This window comes from Phaseolus vulgaris, chromosome 6 (genome assembly GCF_051622355.1).
Source record: "Phaseolus vulgaris cultivar YP4 chromosome 6, ASM5162235v1, whole genome shotgun sequence".
Classification (NCBI taxonomy): Eukaryota; Viridiplantae; Streptophyta; class Magnoliopsida; order Fabales; family Fabaceae; genus Phaseolus; species Phaseolus vulgaris.
The window spans coordinates 15,801,247-15,821,431 of record NC_143503.1 but is presented as its reverse complement, the minus strand read 5'-3'; the positions used below and the strand labels follow the sequence as shown (position 1 = coordinate 15,821,431).

At 39.1% G+C, this 20,185-nt stretch overlaps 1 protein-coding gene across 1 annotated transcript; it reads right to left on the bottom strand.

Annotated features, from left to right (window-relative positions):
* Window positions 1-3,929: 3,929 nt before the first annotated feature.
* LOC137833034 (glutathione S-transferase F9) lies at window positions 3,930-4,985 on the bottom strand. Its single transcript, XM_068641425.1, has 3 exons — window positions 4,801-4,985; window positions 4,639-4,687; window positions 3,930-4,560 (listed from the first exon to the last, which is right to left on the bottom strand). The coding sequence occupies exons 1-3, from the start codon at window positions 4,942-4,944 to the stop codon at window positions 4,076-4,078; spliced, it is 678 nt and encodes a 225-aa protein (XP_068497526.1). The 5' UTR covers window positions 4,945-4,985; the 3' UTR covers window positions 3,930-4,075.
* Between the last annotated feature and the right edge of the window lie 15,200 nt (window positions 4,986-20,185).

Below are 20,185 nucleotides of genomic sequence, written 5' to 3'. Positions count from 1 at the left end.
AAAACAATCGATTGAAATAATTTTCCTGTTTAGGTTTTCATAAAAAAAAACAGTTGTTTTATCCAAATAACCGATTGTTTCTGTTTGACAACAAAGACAAAATAAGCACGGTTTTTTCAAATCATTTTGAAAACCACTAAGTGTCAAACAACAGGTTTTTTCGACAATTCAACAGGTTGAAAAACTTGCCTTAGTCTCAAATCCTCGAGTAACAGCTTTTGTCAACTGGTTGAATTGAAAAACAACTGAATAAAAATTTCTCATCTTTTAAGAAAACACTTCTTTCAAAAGAGATAAAGATTCAAATGAGCTTGGATCATTTCAAGAAGTGAATTAACAAGTTAAAAACTACTAGACAACACACACACATACATCAACAAGGTTTTCAAGTTTTCTACATAGATTTGGAGACATCAAAACATCTTGGTCAACAAAGAATGATTCCCACGACATCATTACTAAATATCTTAATAAAATGCTTTTAGTTTTATCTAAACCATCATCCTATGATCGCAGTAATAACTTACCTATCTCTCCTTCCACAAATAATAATTTCGCTAATAATTCTTTTGATAACATGCCATCTACTCTTTTTGATTATTCTCTTAATGCTTACACCACTGCTAATACCAAAAACAATCACCCTATGATAACACGATCCAAAGCAGGTGTTTTTAAACCAAAAACTTTTATTACTAATATTGTTTTGAATTCCTCTATACCTGCTACTATCAAAGAGGCACTTCACTATCCCAATTGGTTTAGAGCGATGACAAAAGAATATGGTGCCCTTATCCGGAACAAGACATGGTTCCTTACTCCTCCTCCCTCCGGATATTAAAAAATAAATATAATGTTGACGAATCTTTTCAAAGGAACAAGGCACATCTTGTCGCAAAAGGCTTCAGTCAAATTGTAGGATGCAACTACAACAAAACCTGTTGTAAAGGCATCCACCATTCATGTTGTCCTTTCTACACATTGTCTCTGCTGCATGGCCAATACACCAAATCGATGTCAACAATGCTTTTCTCAACCGCTAGCTTCAAGAAGATGTATATATGCATCAACCTCCAGGTTTCGAGTCTTCATCTCCCCAACTTGTTTGCAAGCTTCAAAAGGCTATACATGGCTTGAAGCAGGCACAACGATCATGGTTTCAAAATCTAAGTTCTACTCTAGAAACTTTTGGCTTTCATTTCACAAAGAGTGATAACTCCCTATTTGTTAAGTTTCACAATTCTTATACTATTTTCATTTTAATCTATGTAGATGACATCATAATTATAGGGTCTTCTGCTCACGAGATTCAAGCTCTGATACAAAAACTGGGCTCCTCTTTGCTATAAAAGACTTGGGACATGTTCATTACTTTCTTGGCATTGAAGTCATCTCAATGGTGGAATTCTTCTTCTGTCTCAAACAAAATACATCATTGATCTTCTACGAAGAATAGAAATGCAGGAAGCTAACCCTATTCTAACTCCCGTGCAATCCACTCTTCTCCTCCAAAAGGATGTTTCACCTGCTGTTCAAGACTCCACTTTATATCGCTCTGTAGTCGGTGCACTACAATACATTCTCATTACACATCCCCAAGCTCTAACATGTCGTTATCAAAGCTTGTCAATTCAGGCAAAATCGACAGGAACACCAGTGGAAAGTAGTTAAACGTATCTTACGGTATCTTGCTAGAACAAAAACGTATGTTTTACTCATCAAATGGAGCACCTATACATATATTCTTGCCTTCAGCGATGCATACTAGGGTAGTGACAGTGATGACAAAAAATCTACCACCGGCTATTATGTTTACCTTGGATCAAACATCATAGCTTGGTCTTCACATAAACAAAAGGTAATTTCAAGGAGCAACACTGAGGTGTTTCTAACTGAGGTTATTTGGCTTCAATCTCTTCTTCATGAACTACACAATAATGCAAATGCAATAATGTATTCTTGTACAAAACACTTTGAATTAGATATCCACTTCGTTAGGGATTACATTAAAAAACAAACACGTTAAGTTAATTCATAGCTAGATTTAAAGTGGCGGATGTTTTAACAAAACCAGTGTTTTGGAACTTTTTTTCACTAGTTTTCGTAGTAAACTTACGGTTACTGATAAACCATAACATTAAGAAGGAGATATTAGATAATTATGTATGCATGCCTCTACATATATGCAATTATATATATATATACACTCTTGTATCAATAACAAATATCAAATAAAATTCTTTCTCTTCACAATAGCTTCTAACATTAACATGATAATCATTTTCTCTTTCTTTTATTGTTCGTCATCTTCTTTATTTCTTCTTGATTGAATCATGGATTCTAGTAAGGTATCGAAATGAGTTAATCCGGTTTTGTTTTGCTACACCAACACTTCTTGATCTTTTTTCTTGTTTTCTTCTTCCTCTTTTCTTCCAATGTTTCTCCTCCTTCCCCTCCTACACCAACGTCGCAACACCCGCGCTGTCAATAACATCTTAACTAGCTTTGGGTTGTTTGGATTTATATTACTTTCCATTTAGTAAGGTTGGATCTTGACTTTGGTGAGATAATAAAAATATATATTTAATTAATAAAGTAGTAACATAAAAGATGATTGGATTGAATAGGGTTTGATTCAGTTATAAAGAAAATTTATCATTGGTATTGTTATCCAAACTCAATGAATATGTATTATATATACTGAACCTAAGTACTTGAAATTTAGTTTGTAATTATATTATTGTTTTTTACAACTTTTATATCAACAAAGAACACTGCGTAGAATAATTTATCTTAAGTAGTTTTAATTTAACTAAGATAAGATATTGATTTTAAATACTTAACAATAATTAAATTTAACTTTTATGCACCGCCAGATTAACATTTAAGGCATTTCTTTTATTAATCAACATATTCATCCCTGTTTATATCAATTTATAATTAATTAATGCAATGATATGATTTACTATAATTTATGCGTTTCAATTAGTGTGAAAATGAATAAAATATTTAATATATGATTGAATATATCTAAAATAATAAAAATACGTTGATAGAGTTAAAAGGACAATTTTATCTTTTAAGGAAAGTTTTGTCTGTGTTTAAATAAAAGATAAGATTTTATTATGGTTATGTCCGTGATTAAAATTCTATATGACTTTTTTTAATTGAAATTTACACTGCGAATATCATCGAGGTCGGGAGACTTTTTTTGAATGATACCATTTATAACACGACGGTTTTTTGAAATCATCTTTAAAATTAAAGTTTTCTTTTCTATTTAAATTTTAAAATAACAAGATTTTTATACGCGTCGAATATATTTTTATAATGATGGTTTTAAAATAATTGTTATAAAGAGTTGATTTTTTACGACATTCAAATAATTAACGACGATTTTAAAATTGTTTTTATATAGTTTTTTTTAATCGTTGTTAAGTATTTTTTTAGCAGTCATTAATGTAATATTCTATCAATATTAATATTATTAAATATAATATAATAAATAAATTATTTAATATATTAATTAATATAAGAGGATCGTTAAAGATAATGAAAAATAGAATTAAAAGTTTTTAAATTATAGAAATTTTGAAATTCATAATATTAAATCGAGATTTTTAATAGAATTTTATTATGTTTTTAGAAATGATTTAGCAAGAAAACTACTCCCAATATTAAAATCGTTTTTTCTATATATATTTAGTGATATTAACGTAGTATTCTATCAATATTAATTAGTATTAATTGTTATATTTATTAAATATAATACTTTAACTTATTTATTAACCACAAACTCTTATCTACACAGAATTTATTAATTTTTTAAATTTTAGGTAAGTTTTCCAAATTCCAACTATTGACAAAATAGGCTTAAAATATCATAATTCAGTATAGTAGAGTAAGGTGTGATATATGAAGAAACATAATAAACTATTAAAATGACATTTTATTTTTATTTTGACCCTGAAAGCCTTTTACATAGCTTTGATACACAATCAAACTCTTAGGATATGGTCAAGTACTACTAATTAAGAAGAAAAGAGAACATTTTATTCTGAGATGATAGAACAACCTAATTGACTAAATTCATCTCTTTAAGCACATCATAAGGGTTTTTGTAGTCCTGGAGAACCTTCTTCCAAGATGGTCTGCTGCTAATATCATCCCACCAAGCACTGACATGCTTCCTTTCTCTAACCATAAACCCTTTTTCCATTTCATTCATCAAATAAGAAGTAAATGGAAGATGGTTAAGATCAGCAAGACTGAAGAAATCCCCTGCCAAGTACTTTGTCTGGGATAGCCTTTTCTCATAAATGTCAAGATATTTTTCAATCTTTTCTTCATTCTCTTTAATAGCCTTTGGGTCTGCTGGAACACCCTCTAGTACAGAAGCAAAATAAATTTTGACCAAGCTGTAGATTGGTGGAGTAAAGTTATGTGCTTCAACATCAAGCCATTGCTCCACAAGACCTCTATCTTCTACGGTCTTCCCCAGCAAATCTGTCCCTTGATTTTTGTATTTTTCTGCAAAATACCTAAGTATTGCCCGTGATTCTGCACAATCAAGGTGATTTTATGTTATATTTTACAAGGTATATAAAACAAAATCTGAAAATAGGTTAAGGGACTAACCATAAAGAACATAATCACCATCTTGAACAACAGGAAACAATCCAAAGGGCTGCAAACAAGAACAAACAAGCATTAAGGACCTGAAGTTTATGTTACATATATGTTCTTGTTGAGGGATGAAATGGAAACCTAAAAATACAGCAAGAAAGAAAGAAAAAGAACCTGCATCTTGAGGTACTCAGGCTGTTTGTGCTCTCCCTTAAAGCCATCAACATGCACAGTTTCAAACTCAACTTCCTTCTCAATCAGACACAATAACACTCCCTTAGTGCTACCATAGTCTGGACCATACACCTTCACAACCATTCTAATGTGTAGAATAAAGCAATGTTAGAGAAGATTTGATTGAGGAATGAAGGTTAACCTTGGTGTCTCTTATATAGTGCCAACCTCAATAACAAAAAAATAAAAAAATAAAAAATTTCAAAGAGACTAAAAAACAAAAGAATTCAAGTCAACTCTCAATTAAAAAAAATCATTAAATAAAAATTAAGTTTAAAAACTAAAATAATTAGTGACGATTAAATTAGAAACCATTTTATAAACTAAAAAATTATTGATATCAAAATAGTTTCTATTATTAATAAAAATTTATAAAGTACTTTGTAAATTAATAATTTAGAATCTAAAATATTAGTAGCTAAAACTTTGATAGGTAATAATATCAAATTTTATTGCATTATGTAATTTATATATTATACAAATAAATAAATTATACTATTTGATATATAGTAACGTACATATTTAATATAATTTATATTTCTATTAAATAGCATTAAATATTTATTTAATATTTTCTGAGTTAATATTTAAAACTGATCGTTATATATATATTTAATTCACATAAAACTTAATTAGTGTAATTTTTCAAATTTTTAACTATATATATATATTAATAAATATAATAAAAAAATATCTTTCCGAATAAAATTACGATAAAATACTTGCAAACAAATTATTTGAAAATATTCAGTACATAATTTACTTTCTGAAAGAAAGAATGTGAAATTGTTACTATAAGTATTTGAAATTTTTTAGCGATAATAGAGAAGATGTTTAAATTATTAAGAGATTTGAACGTTCTAGAAAAGTTATGAGATGTCTGCTAAGGATAAATGAGAGTTCTTGGTTTTTGGAAATTTGTATTTATTTAGTTTTACATGAAAGCTTTTATGTTAGGCATTAATATGCAATTTGACGTCTTAATTAGACTGACACTTTAAACAACAACAATCATCTGTAATCATATAAATAAATTATTATTAAAAAAATAAAAAATGGGGGACTAGACCAAAAATCATATGTTAATAAAAACAATACATAGATAGACTATATCTACCCATAAAGAATTATAAGAACAAACTAGATAGAAACCTATTATACCAATTTTGGAATCTTTATATATAGGTGATATTTTGGTTCTTTTGTTTGCTCCATATTTTTTGGATTCTTTCTTAAAAGGTTTTAAAATCCCATGTTTTGAAGTTCTTTCTTATTTTCTTATGTACGATAGAGATGTCTAACATCAAGTTTATAAAATAAATAAGAATTAGCAATAGTGGATGTTGATGAATAAGTTTGAGAAGTCAAAAATAATATATTCAAAATTTTCACTAATAAGAAAAAATGATTTAAATAATTTAATATAATTAAAACAATTAAAAATCATACATATTTAAAGCATGGTCCTATGTTCATTGAGATATTTGAACTCATTCAATCATGACTAAAATTTTGAGAAACATAGTGATCTTGTCGGTGACTTGATCGCTGAAGGTCTCGCCACGTCAAACTCCGTCTTCCGCAAATACGTTCCAATTAGTCCGAGCGAACCTGCGAAAACACTACAAACGGCGCCTCTAGCGGCCGATTGCACTCCGACGCTCAAGTCAGTCAAACAAGACCACCAAAGAATCGTGTACTCTGAATCTCAGTGAGACTCGTGCACTATGTGATTCTCTCTCTCCCCTCTGTGCGAAAACTAGTCACTTGTCAGTATGAAAAAACGTACCTTCGTAATGAGTGTGGAATGCCTTTATATACCCTGCCGCGCGCCCAAGTTATTCGTGTATGAAGTAACTTAGCGTGTTTCATTCATTGGGCGTCTCGGGCAGCCTCAGCGTGAGTACCAAGTGCGACTTGGACAAGCGCACATACCAGGCCTCATCTAACGCGTGAACGATCACCCCTGTTTTGCCCCATGCACGTTATGGGCTAAGAGAGCACCAATCACCGACCGACTGCTAGCTCCCTTAGACCACTCTCATGCATGGTACTGCAAAGCGCCTAACCTCTCTGATCTCTGATACTCTGCCACCCAAGACTCGTATGCAACGCTCTTGCCGGGAATCCCTTCTCGTTCCTAGCTTAACTGCGTGTGATACGACGACCGATCGCCCTCTGATCACCGATCTCCGCCTGATCATCAATCACCCTGCAGGTGACCCTCTTCAAGGCACATCAGCTTCCCCGGCCCACATGGCCCACTAAGAACGGCCCACGTGGCCATCAGTCGCTGACGTCACCCTAGACCGATGACCGACCGGATCACAAGTCCCCCAGTCTCGAGCTGCGCACCTGTTCTCAGCGAAGAGACTAAGTGCTCGTTCTCGGTGGCCACGTGGTAAGTGACGCCACGTCACGTGCCACATCACGTGTTGTGCTTTAAGTGACGTTACGCTTTCCTTCCCTAATCTTGCGACACGTGTGCGCATCAATGGCTAGCGTGAAACGTCGTTTGCAGTTCCCTTATTCAAAAACTTACGCGCCTCTACTGTTTCATTATCTTCCCCAACACGTTTCTCTGCAACTCTCAAACCCTCCTTCTGCGATTCATCTTCTCCATTCCTAGGCTTCCAGAAATCGTTCGCGATCACAAAAAGGTACTCCCTTTCTTCATCTATGGCGTATTTGAATATTTTCTACCGATTGCATTGCTCAAAAACCGCATCGTACATGCATCATGGGTCACTTTTTCCTCTTCTGCACTGTACCGAGACCCCTTCTGGTTTTTCTATGTTCCGCTTCTTCTTCCTCTTCATCGCCGTCATTTCTCTACCCCTTCGAACCATAGCATTTGCTCCCTTCGTCTTTTTCTAGTTTTTTACTGATTCCTCACCTTTTGCTTCTCCATTGTAGTGACGGACAATGGCTCGCACAAAAACCACTGCGCGCCTTGCCTCATCTTCTGGTGCACAGCCTTCCGCCAGTGCACCTTCATCGCCCTCGATGAGCGCGACTCCCTCGGCGAGTACGCAACCCAGGGCGACGCTCCCTCCACAAGGCTACGCGCAAACGTACAAGTGGGCTCCCCTCCACCTACTCGCCGAAACATCCAACCAACTCCCAGCCGATCACCTCGCCACCTTGCTGAAGGGTGCTGCAGATGAGCCTTCATGCGCCATCGACGGGGAGGACGACCGAAACCTGGGTGTGCGCATCCCCCCCCAAGGCATGCCCATTTGCGTAGATGACAGGGCCACCAACGGGGTGCCCTTTACTTTCATCTACTCAGCAATCTTTAAGAGGCTGCGCCTCCACCTTCCCTTCACCTTCTTCGTGAAGGAACTCCTTACTGAGCTAAACGTCGCCCCTTGCCAACTCCATCCGAATGCTTGGGGCTTCATCCGGGCGTTTGAAATCTTATGCAACCATTTTGGGCACCCTCCATCGACCGACGTCTTCCTCTACTTCTTCGAGGCTAAGAACCCGGGTGATAGGTCGTGGGTCAGCTTAAATGGAGTGACAAGGAGGGTGATCTTGGGTCTGTACCAGCAGTCCTTCAAGGATTGGAAAGGCAAATTCTACATGATCACCTCCAACAGACACAGCCCCGCCCTTCTCGAGGGCTTTCCTCTCTACTGGGTCCCTAAAGTGGAGTTTAGGAAACCCCGAGGCTTGGACCATGGCCCCATACGAGCGCGAGCTGTGCGGCCTCCTCTCAAGCTTGGGCGCCAAATTCGGTTCTTCCACCCTTATTAAGCACGAGTTCGATGCTGAAAAGCTCGAAAAATACATCGGTTTGTCTCCTCTTTTCCTCTTCTACTTGGCACTCTCCTGGGCATGCAACTTCGCTTTTTCCCAACATGCCCCTCATGCATGCATTTGCTAACTACCTTTATGTGCTTGGATTGCTTTCTTGAGCCTTGGTATGCTAACCCTTCGTTATGTCGGATTGATGCAGATATGACTTCTGATAAGGAAAGGTGGCAAAGGCTGCTTGCTCTAGCCAGGAGTCGACGGGCTGCTCAGGCACCTTCTGAAGGGGAGGCGATCGCCGCACCTATTCGCGCTTCCCCCATCTCGGTCGCGCCAGCTGAAGGGCGTGAGACCAGGGGTGACAAGAAGAGAAAACGGTTGATGAAGGCCCCCACCACCGTTATAACTGTTGAAGAGGAGAGCTCTGGATCCCCCTTGGTCCAACGAAAAAGGAGGGGAACCGAGGGCCCTGAGGGTGATGTCAACCTGATCCCTCAGGCACAGGCCTCCCCTGAGCGCCCTCCATCACCAGCCCCCCTTTCCTCCCCACCCCCAGCAAAGTCACCCCGACCAACTCAAGCAGCTGGGAGCGGGGTCGTGCGCTCGGAGGGAACACCTCGCCCCCCGCCATCACCGCGCCCCCAAGACTCTGCCACCTCAACTGAGGGCGGTGGTGAGAGTTCCTTCCAAGCAACGGGCCCCAGCTCTGAGGGGCTCCCTAAGGTTCTCCGCCTGACTAAACAATTGCTCCAGAATCAAGAGCTGGTCAAGTGGAGCTCCAACGAGGTGGACCTCCATCTGGCCCGTCAGATGGTGCTTTCTTTAGAATTCTCCACGCAACATCGCCGCCTCGAAAAGCTAGAGGGCAAGGTAAAGGAGCTGCTTGGCCAACAGGAGTCGCTGCAAAGTGACTATGAGGCTTTGCAAGACACCAATGGCATGCTGAAAGACATGCTAGAGGAAACCAAATTGGCGCGTGTCCAACAAGTCCAAGAGACCATAAAAACTGAGATGCTGATGGGGGATGCTGTCGCTGCCCTTGATTCCGAGCTGCTGGAGACCACTGGTAAGACCATCCAACTCGAGGCTGAGAACGTCTATATGCGCCAACAGAATGCGAATTTGGCGGAGGCTCTCGCCGCGAGTGATCAGAAGCTTAAAGAAGCCGAGTCGGCCATTGCCACCCTGACCACCGAGAAGGTTGTGCTTGAGACCGACAAGGTTGGGTTCGAGGCCGAGAAGGCCAAGCTATGGGAAGAGGCGACCGACACCTTCGCTGAGGGTTTTGACTTCGCTCTCGAGCAACTCAAGTGTGCCTTCCCAAAGGTCGACTGTTCCCAACTATCTATAGAATTTGAGGTGGTGGACGGCAAGGTCGTTCGTCCCTGACCACCTGCTGTTTTACTTTCTCTTTTCTTCAAACTTTCTAATGTAAAGGACTTTTTACTGCATATATTCAATGCCTTCTTTCTTCCTTCTGCGGGGTATCTTTTTCGTCTCTTGCTATGTATGTTTATAGTTGTTTACTTAGCGCGATTTCCCTCACACTTTCTACTTCTGTCTTTAATCGCTTCTAACAACGCTCGACGACTGTTCTTGGCTTGGGCCTGCCCGCTTAGGTCTATCGCGTAGGAACTTCTTCTAAAACTTCTTAAGCAATGCCCCATTCGCCGATAGCCGACCAGGGACCGGTCATCCTGCTCTGCTTTCCCTCCTTATACCTTTATGGATTTCTCGTCGCTCCAACGCTAAATGCATAGAGGACTTCCACACCGATAGGTCTAGGATGATGCCTTGCTTTGGGAGGAAGAGTGTTTCTCGACAAACCCTCTTGCCTGCCCCAAGGCCATCGACCCTCAGAACTTCGGGTGGTACTCCCACCTTCTCACTCCTTGGGTGAGAAGGGGTTTGACTAAGAGTTCTACCGAGCCAATATTGACGCTATGCCACTTGGGTAAAGGTGTTTCTCGAATCCTTCCTTTCCCTTCTTTGGGCTTACTAGCGCCCCTGGCGTTTCGAACCTTAGTTGCCTGCACTCACACCTGGGGTGAGGAGGACCTTGAACCGGTTGCCTACCCTTGCGCCTGGGGCGAGGGAGGCCTAACCGATCACCTGCGCTCGCGCCTGGGGCGAGGAGGATTTCAAATTCAAAACTTGCAAATTTTATACTGATAACCTCGTTTTATTCCTAGGAAAAGGGCATCCCCTTGAACTTGTTCACATTGTTTGCCCTGGCGCGAAAGCGCGACTTCACTACAATATTTTAACTAAAGTAGAGTTTCAAGTGCGTGGCGTTCCATGTCCGGGGGATCGCCCCTCCTTCCAAGGTCTCCAGCCGATAAGCGGCGTTCTCCAACGCCTCCACCCAACCCTCAGTCGGGTGGGGTCTTCTCTCTCTGGCGATGACCGCCCTCGCTATCCCAGACTCGCGAGGCGCGACCTCTCTCGCCCTCTCGGCTTCATCCTGGGCACTTCCTGAGCCCCCAAGCATTGCTTCTTCCATCTCCACGTCGCCGTGCGTGCCTCTTACCAACGTCGCGACTTCCGCTCTTCCTTCGTCCAACCTTGGTGGCGGCGTCGTGGTAACATGGCACACGCTTCTCCGCTACTTGAGACTGTTTTCGTAGCAGCGGCGGGCTTCCTTTTCGTCCGATTTTATGGTAACCACTACCCCCTCCATCGAAGGCATCTTTAGCTTCATGTGCCTTGTCGATGGTACGACTCCTAACCTGTTGAGCGTCGGTCTTCCCAACAGTATGTTGTAAGCGGACGGAGCATTGACCACCAAGTACTTAATTTTCTCAGTGCGGGCTGTGGCACCATCCGTGAATGTGGTCCTCAGCTCCACATAGCCCCGCACCTCTACCTGGTCCCCTGCGAAACCATACAAACACCCCGGGTATGGCTTCAGATGGTCAGGGGACAACTGCAGCTTGCTGAACGTCGGCTAGAACATCACGTCTGCCGAGCTTCCTTGGTCCACGAGGACCCTGTGCACCTTCCTCCCTGCCGTGACAAGGGAGATAACTATTGGGTCGTTGTCGTGAGGCATAACGTCCCGGAGATCGGCTTTGGTAAAGACGATGTCAACGTCGGGGGAGTGATCCTCCTCCGCCGAGTCGACTGCCATCACCGACCGCGCGTACTTCTTTCTCTGAGAGGCCGTACATCCTCCCCCAGAGAAACCTCCCGCGATCGTGTGCACCTACCCGTGCACCGGTACTTCGTGCTGTGGATCCCCCGCTGGGGCCCCCGATGCCTGATCACCTTGCGGCTCTCGCAAGTAATCGTTCAAAAAACCACTTTTCACCAACTCCGCGAGTTGGTGTCCCAACGCCAAGCACGTGCGGAGTGGGTGGCCATAAGCCTGATGGAACTCACACCATACGTCTTTCTTTCGCCCCAGCTCCCTGTCGGTCTTCTCCCGTGCTCGCAGCCTTGCTGCTATGGCTGGAATGGCGATCAGCTCTGCCAGCTCCACCACAAAATCAAACCTTGGGGGTGCGTTGCTCTCCCTCGTGCGCCCCCAATTCTGGTCCCTTCGAGGCTCGTAAGGGCGTGGTTTTCCCTGAGCCCTCTTTCCCTCTTTGGCCTCGTGCACCCTCATCGGCTGCTGAGTCCTGCTTGGTCCTGCGCGCGACTTGTTAGGGATCGCGCTTTCCCTTTTCTCAGAAACCGCTGTTTCTGAAGTGATGTGCGCCACAACACGACGCCTAATCTCCGCGAAAGTGCTGGGACGATGCCTGATCAGAGATTCACTAAAGGGGCCTGCAAGAACCCCTTTCTTGAACGCATGCACCAGCATATCTTCATCTTTGCTGGGCAGCCTCACCACCTGCGCCCCAAAACGGCTAAGGTAATCCCAGAGGGACTCACCTTGGTTCTGGTGCACATCGAAGAGATCGTACGACACCACTGGGGGTGCCTTGTTCACGATATACTGCTCCATGAACAACTTTGAGAATTGTTGAAACGAAGTGATGTGGCCGTCTGGCAGGCTCACGAACCACTCTAGCGCAATCCCGCTCAGGGTGCTCATGAATAGCTTGCAGTATACGACATCTGAGCCTCCAGAAAGCATCATCTGGGTGTGGAACGCCGTCAGGTGCGCTTCTGGATCCTCTACCCCCGTGAACGAGGCCTTCACCCCCACCAAACCTGGTGGCACCACTGCACCCATTATTTCAGATGAGAATGGCATGGGGAAGGTCCTGGGGGGAGATGGTGGTGGCGCCACTCCTTCCTCCGCCACCCCCTCTTTCTGCGCCTGTAAAGACTTGCGCAGTTCTTCATTAACCCGGTTCAAATTATCGTTCCTGCCTTGCGATGCAACCAAGTTCGCTTGCATCCTTTCTTGCGCCATTCTTGACGCCGCCACATCGTCTTGTAGCGCGCGCATTATCTCCAAGACTTGCGCCATCGTCACAGCTCCTTCTTCGACGGATGGCGCGGGTGAAGTTTGCCTTGTCTTTCTCATTCTTGCAGCAAAGAATCTTAAGAACACACGAAATCTGGCAGCACAGTGGATGGGATCACAATTTCACACGGGTCCCACGGTGGGTGCCAAATGATCTTGCCGGTGACTTGATCGCTGAAGGTCTCGCCACGTCAAACTCCGTCTTTCGCAAATACGTTCCAATTAGTCCGAGCGAACCTGCGAAAACACTACAAACGGTGCCTCTAGCGGCCAATTGCACTCCGACGCTCAAGTCAGTCAAACAAGACCACCAAAGAATCGTGTACTCTGAATCTCAGTGAGACTCGTGCACTATGTGATTCTCTCTCTCCCCTCTGTGCGAAAACTAGTCACTTGTCAGTATGAAAAAACGTACCTTCGTAATGAGCGTGGAATGCCTTTATATACCCTGTCGCGCGCCCAAGTTATTCGTGTATGAAGTAACTTAGCGTGTTTCATTCATTGGGCGTCTCGGGCAGCCTCAGCGTGAGTACCAAGTGCGACTTGGACAAGCGCACATACCAGGCCTCATCTAACGCGTGAACGATCACCCCTGTTTTGCCCCATGCACGTTATGGGCTAAGAGAGCACCAATCATCGACCGACTGCTAGCTCCCTTAGACCACTCTCATGCATGGTACTGCAAAGCGCCTAACCTCTCTGATCTCTGATACTCTGCCACCCAAGACTCGTATGCAACGCTCTTGCCGGGAATCCCTTCTCGTTCCTAGCTTAACTGCGTGTGATACGACGACCGATCGCCCTCTGATCACCTATCTCCGCTTGATCATCGATCACCCTGCAGGTGACCCTCTTCAAGGCACATCAGCTTCCCCATCCCACATGGCCCACTAAGAACGGCCCACGTGGCCATCAGTCGCTGACGTCACCCTAGACCGATGACCGACCGGATCACATAGAAAGAAAATATATGATAAATAAGTTACAGTTAAAATCTTATTTTAGAAAAACATATAAGAGATCTCATTTATGTTTCAAAACATAAATTTCATTCAAAAATATTTTTAAAAAATAAGAACACTAGTTAAAGTGTTAGCTATGTAGCACAGACACGGACACGAACACTTATACGATACAGAGACAGGATAATGAGATACGTATAATCTCTAAAATATCAAACATTGGGACACAAATCTATATATTATATAATTATGAATTTATAAATTGACAATAAAAATTTATGTACACAAGTATATTTCAGTTTTGTTTTTTTGAGCAGAAAGATGTTTTTCTTAATTGATTTAAAATGATTTATTCCTTAATTTTATAATCATACTAAAGGTTTATATAATAAGTTTGAGTTTTTAGAAAATTAATGTATTTTTCCTTTTAAAATTATGTTAGAACCAATGTTAAAATTGTCAGAAATCCAACAAATACTTTTTGAATTGAACACATCAACGATATGTATTCTATGAGTGTCAGTGTCTAATACGTGTGTAAACACAACATTTAAGGGAAGTGTTCAAGTCTCTAGAGATTGAAATTAAATTTAACTATTTAAAATTTTATTTTTCAAGTATTCTTTGCAAATACAAAAGAAAATTATTTTTACATGAAAAATAGTAAAAGATCGTGTATAAGAAATATTATACTAAAAAATTAATATTTTACTATTAAATTGGTTAAGAGAGAGTTGTTTTTTCTTCTTCTTATAAATGGAACTAATCTAATTTAAAATCACAAACACTCCTAAAATTTTAGGAGTAAAATACTTTTATTTTAGTTTTTAAGTTTTATTCATTACAGGTATAATCTAATATAAGTCGTAGAATACAAAACGTGATAAATTGAAAGTAAAAAAATTAATTAAAATAGTCAGTCTGTATTTAAATATTTAGAAGTTTAAAATTCATTAAAGATAAAAATATAAATCCCTAAATTTCTTTTTTACCAATTATCTAAAAAAATGTCGAATTATAAAACCTATTTCTATTATTTTGTATCATCATTTATTTTAATCAATAATTTTAATAAATATTTACAATTTAATAAAAAAAGTTTAATATCTATTATTCTATAATTTTTTTTTTAATTTATTCAAATAAATTTTTTAATACCTATTATTCTTATAGAACAACCTTCATCTTAAAATGAATCAGGTAAGTGATAAGTAACTGAAATAACGCTATATTTTTTGAATAAAAATAATATTATATGGTTATGAATTTTATTTTATTAAATGTATTTAATTGAATTTAATGAATAAAATAAAGATTATATATAAAATTAAAATAATATTGGACACATAAAAGGAGGAAATTATTTACATTAACTTCATATTTAATAGTGTGGTTTTATACAGAAATGGAAAAAGTTGATATTTGGAAAGTTGTAGTTTTATATAATTTTTTTTATCAACAATAAATTAATAAATTAATATGAGACACTTTAACAATAAATTAATAAATTAATAGAAAAGACTTTAAGAATGTTTTAACTCTTATACACAAACTTCTCTTTTACTTCAAGATGTCCACAATTTAAAACATACTATGTAAAACACCATGTAATTCAAAATTGTTAAATTACTAAAAAAAAAAAAAAAATAGACCTGCCTAAAATCATCTCTAGCAGTTATGAAGCTCAGACACTTCTTTTAAATAGTGTGTCGGTGTCGGATACTCGTATCGGACATCGACACTCGTATGACACTTGTAAGACACGTATCCGTGAAATGTCCAATTCAAAAAGTATTTATTGGATTTCTGAAAATTCTAGTCCAATTCTAAGATAATTTTAAAAAGGAAAAATACATTAATTTTCTAAAAACTCAAACTTTAAACTCAAATTTTGTATAAATTTTTATTATGATTATAAAAATAAGAAACAAATACTTTTTGAATCAATTGTTAAAAACATCCTTCTATTCCAAAAAATAATCTAGAACATACTTGTGTACATAAATTTTTATTGTCAATTTATATAATTCATAATTATATAATATATAGATTCGTGTCCCCGTATCTTACATTTTAAAGATTATACATATCTTCGTGTCCGTGTCGTATCAATGTCCGTGTTAAGGTTTGTATTGATAAACAAAACTCTGTAGTGGAAAAGAGCTCAGAAACAGAACACCCTTGCCTCCTACATCCTAAAAGGCTTCAGATTCTATAAACCTGAGTTGCAACATTGCCTCAACATTTGATGGCAATGAAAAGAACGGTTCTGGGCCTTTGTATCCATGCATTCACTCTTCCTTCAACTTTCAATCTCCATACCTTGATTTGACCTTGAAGATATGTTGATTCAAACTGTGGCCGCATTTTGATCTTTCGTAGTTTCAGGAAAGCCCCTAGCCACGTCTATGATCAACTCTATCCCTCTGCCATTGCTTTTGTACAATTCAACAATTTCTTGCCTTAAAGGTGGATGTTCAACGATTACTCCATAGTAAACTCCTATTGATTTTGCACCTTAGATAACTCACTCTTCCTCCATCTCCCATTCTCCACACCAAACTCCCCTATTGAATTCTTAATGTTATTCTCCTTTGAGAACAGGATACCATAGCCAACCTCTGTAGCTTCGTTTTTAATGATTCCCCTCCACTTAGATGCCGCCCCCATGTTATGCAGTAGGATATTATACACCAGTTTGTTCCCCTCACATGACAGCCAATTCCATCTTCACCGTTTGTTCCCTTGCACCTCCTATAAGCAAGGATTTCCACCACACCACACCTACCTTCTGTTCTTATTATCCCTTTGGATCTCCTGATCCTTGACCAACTTCAACCAAACATCCTTCACTTTGCCAGGTTGAAGTTCATCAAGTCGTAGCTAACCACAACCAATCAATTCAGATGATCGTTTTTCTTTTTTATCAGCAATATTCAGATGATCGTAATCCCTCAGAATCTTAAACTTTAACATTTTTGTGTTGAGTGGTCAAGTCTTCAACAACAAATTCAAAGTGTTCATTCCAAATTGGATTCAAATCATTGTTAATTGTCTTGCTTTTCTTCATTCTGTCAAATAGAGGCCGTATGTATACTACAGCATATGGATATGATTTTCCAATGATATCCTTGTTTGTTAATTCCTTTGCTTGCACAAGTTTTACTTCTAATATACCCACAGGCTTCAACTGCAAATCACTCTTGGAAGTAAACTTGTAGGCTTATCAGCACCAGCACCAAATCCTCTCAGATTTCTAATCACCATTATGCATAATTGGTCATAAATATTGGAATATGGTCTCCATGACCCACACTATGCAGCACAGTGATCTTCCTTGTTGCTTAATCATGTGTGACAGATGGCACATGTATTGAATTATGATTGTGCGGTGGACGCATTAGATTATGCGGTGGAAAAGAGAAAAGGGGTAAAGGATAAGATGGAAGAAAAATTGTATTATATTCATATGTATAATGAGAAAGGAATACAAGGTATATATAGGCTCTGTTAAAACAGAAAAACAGAGTAACAAAATCTCACAAAACTCAATATCCCCCCTCAAGCTTAGTGGTAGATGTTGATCAACCCAAGCTTGGAAATAGCAGAAATAAAATCACCACGTTCAAGTGGTTTTGTGAGAACATCAACAGTTTGATGGTTGGAGGAGATTGACAGCAGCTGGAAGAGTTTGGATTGTAGTTTTTGACGTACAACATGGCAATCTATCTCTACGTGCTTCGTTCTTTCATGGAAGCTTGGATTGTGAGCTATATACCTTGCGAATTGATTATCACAATAGACAACAGCTGGGGTTTGGACCTTTATCTTGAACTCATCGATCAAATACTTTAGCCATTGAATCTCACAGGTTAAAGTAGCGAGGGCACAATATTCTGCTTCGGATGATGATCGCGACACAGTAGACTGCTTCTTGGATTTCTAGCTAATCAGCGAAGAGCCCAGAAAAACACAAAAACCGGTTGTTGATCGCCTAGTTTGTGGACAACTTGCCCAATCTGAATCACAGTAACCTTTAAGTTGGAGATCAGAACTGGCCGAGAAGAAAAGCTCTTGTCCAGAAGTTCCCTTAATGTAACGTAGAACTCGGTGTGCAACACTGTGATGTTCTGAAGTTGGTGCCCGCACGAATTGACTTAAAAACTGGACACAATAGCTTATGTCGGGCCTGGTATTTGTAAGATATAGTAGCCTCCCAATGAGTCTTTGATAAGTAGTAACATCTTTTATGGGAAGTCCTTCTTGAAACATGTTCTTTGTATCCTTCATCATAGGTGTGGCACAAGGTTTAGCAGCAAGTAGACCAACATTGTTGATGATGTCTAGAGCATATTTCCTTTAGGAAACATGAATGCCCTTATTAGATCTGGCTATCTCGAGACCAAGAAAGAACTTCAAATCGTGTAACTTGTTCTATATCTGATATAGATTTTCTTGCAAGAATAATGTCATCCACATATACCAGTAATATAGTAAAATTGTTTTAAGAGTTTCTTATGAATAATGAATGATCATAAACAGATTGAGTGAAACCAATTTTGTTAAGAGAAGAAGTAAGCTTAGCAAACCATTGTTGACTTGCTTGTTTCAAACCATATAATGATTTTACTAGCTTGCAAACCTGTCCACCTTGATGCCAGGTGGAGGTAGCATGTAGACTTCCTCATTTAGATCCTCATGCATAAACACATTGTTCACATCTAGTTGCTTAAGGTGCCAGTTCTCTGTGGCAGCAATGGCAAGGAGCATTCTTATAGTTGTAAGTCTCCAGGTAATCTATTCCTTCTAGTTGTGTATACCCTTTCGCGACAAGTCTTGCATTGTACCTTTCTATGTCACCCTTCGCATTGTATTTTATCTTGTACATCCACTTACATCCAGTGGGTTGCTTACCGTGGGGAAGGTCAGTGATAATCCATGTTTCATTTTCTTCCAAGGCTTTAATTTCTTTTTTCATGGCTTCACACCATTCATGTTTTTGTATAGCTTCATTGTAATTATGTGGTTCTTCATTAGAAGATATAGCTAAAACATAGTTAAGGTTTTTAGTAGTTAGATTGCCATAATCAAGATATGTAGATAGGGAATGAAGGACTTTACTAGAATGATTTAGTCGTTTGGTGTCAATGTGACTAGAAAGTTGGCAATGATAGTCCTTGAGATAGCTAGGAGATCTCCTATGTCTATAAGACCTTCGCAAGCTGTTTTCATCAGTAGTATTCTCCTCGGTTTGATCAATATGATAACTCTCATTCGTGTCAACAGGTTCAAAATTAAAATCAAAAGCATCAATTTGCTGATTACCATTTTCTTTGTTACAATTATTATTTTCAGTATAGGGAAAAACATATTCATAGAAGTTTACATTTCTTGACACAAAAATCTCCTTATTATGAACATCAAACACAACATAACCCTTCATACCGGTTTTATATCTAAGAAAAATACATTTTCTTGCTCTTGGATCTAGCTTAGATGTATTTCTTTGCAAACTTGAAGCAAAACATAAATATCCAAAAACCATTAAATTTTGAAGATTGGGTTGTTCTTTATATAACAAATCATAAGGTGTTTGCATCTCGAGAACATCAGTAGGTATTTTATTTATTAGATTTGTGGCATACGTCACAACATAGGACCAAAAAACAACAGGAAAATTAGACTGAAATAAAAGACTACGTGTAACATTCAAAATGTGCTGATGTTTTCTCTCAACAATAGAGTTTTGTTGTGGTGTTTCCACACAACTAATTTGATGTAGGATACCCAAACTTTCATACAACGTGGCACAAGCAAACTCATTTCCATTATCATAACGAATGGCCTTTATGACAATATTAAACTGATTATATATGAGTAATGAATCTACTTAAGGCATCCCTAGTTTCAGATTTTGCTATCATAGGATAAACCCAAGTGAACCTACTGTGATCATCCACTATGGTAAGAAAAAAATTGTGACCTGGCATAGAAGCAGTCCCAAAAGGGCCTCATATATCCACACGAATCATATCCAACATGTTTTTAGTACGAGTACTATTATGAGTGAAAGAAAGTTTGTGTTGCTTAGCATAATGACATACATCACACGGTTTATTTTCATAGAAACTAATATAAGGAAAAATGTTACTCATATGCTGTAAAACTCTATCAGATGGATGTCCCAGCC

What these genes read in the sequence shown, in the direction of transcription:
- LOC137833034 (XM_068641425.1), bottom strand. Translation starts at nt 4,944, where the DNA reads ATGGTTGTGAAGGTGTATGGTCCAGACTATGGTAGCACTAAGGGAGTG. An exon ending in CTGAGTACCTCAAGATGCAG is followed by an intron (nt 4,688 to 4,800) that starts GTTCTTTTTCTT and finishes TCTTGTTTGCAG; the next exon opens with CCCTTTGGATTGTTTCCTGT. An exon ending in TGGTGATTATGTTCTTTATG is followed by an intron (nt 4,561 to 4,638) that starts GTTAGTCCCTTA and finishes TTGATTGTGCAG; the next exon opens with AATCACGGGCAATACTTAGG.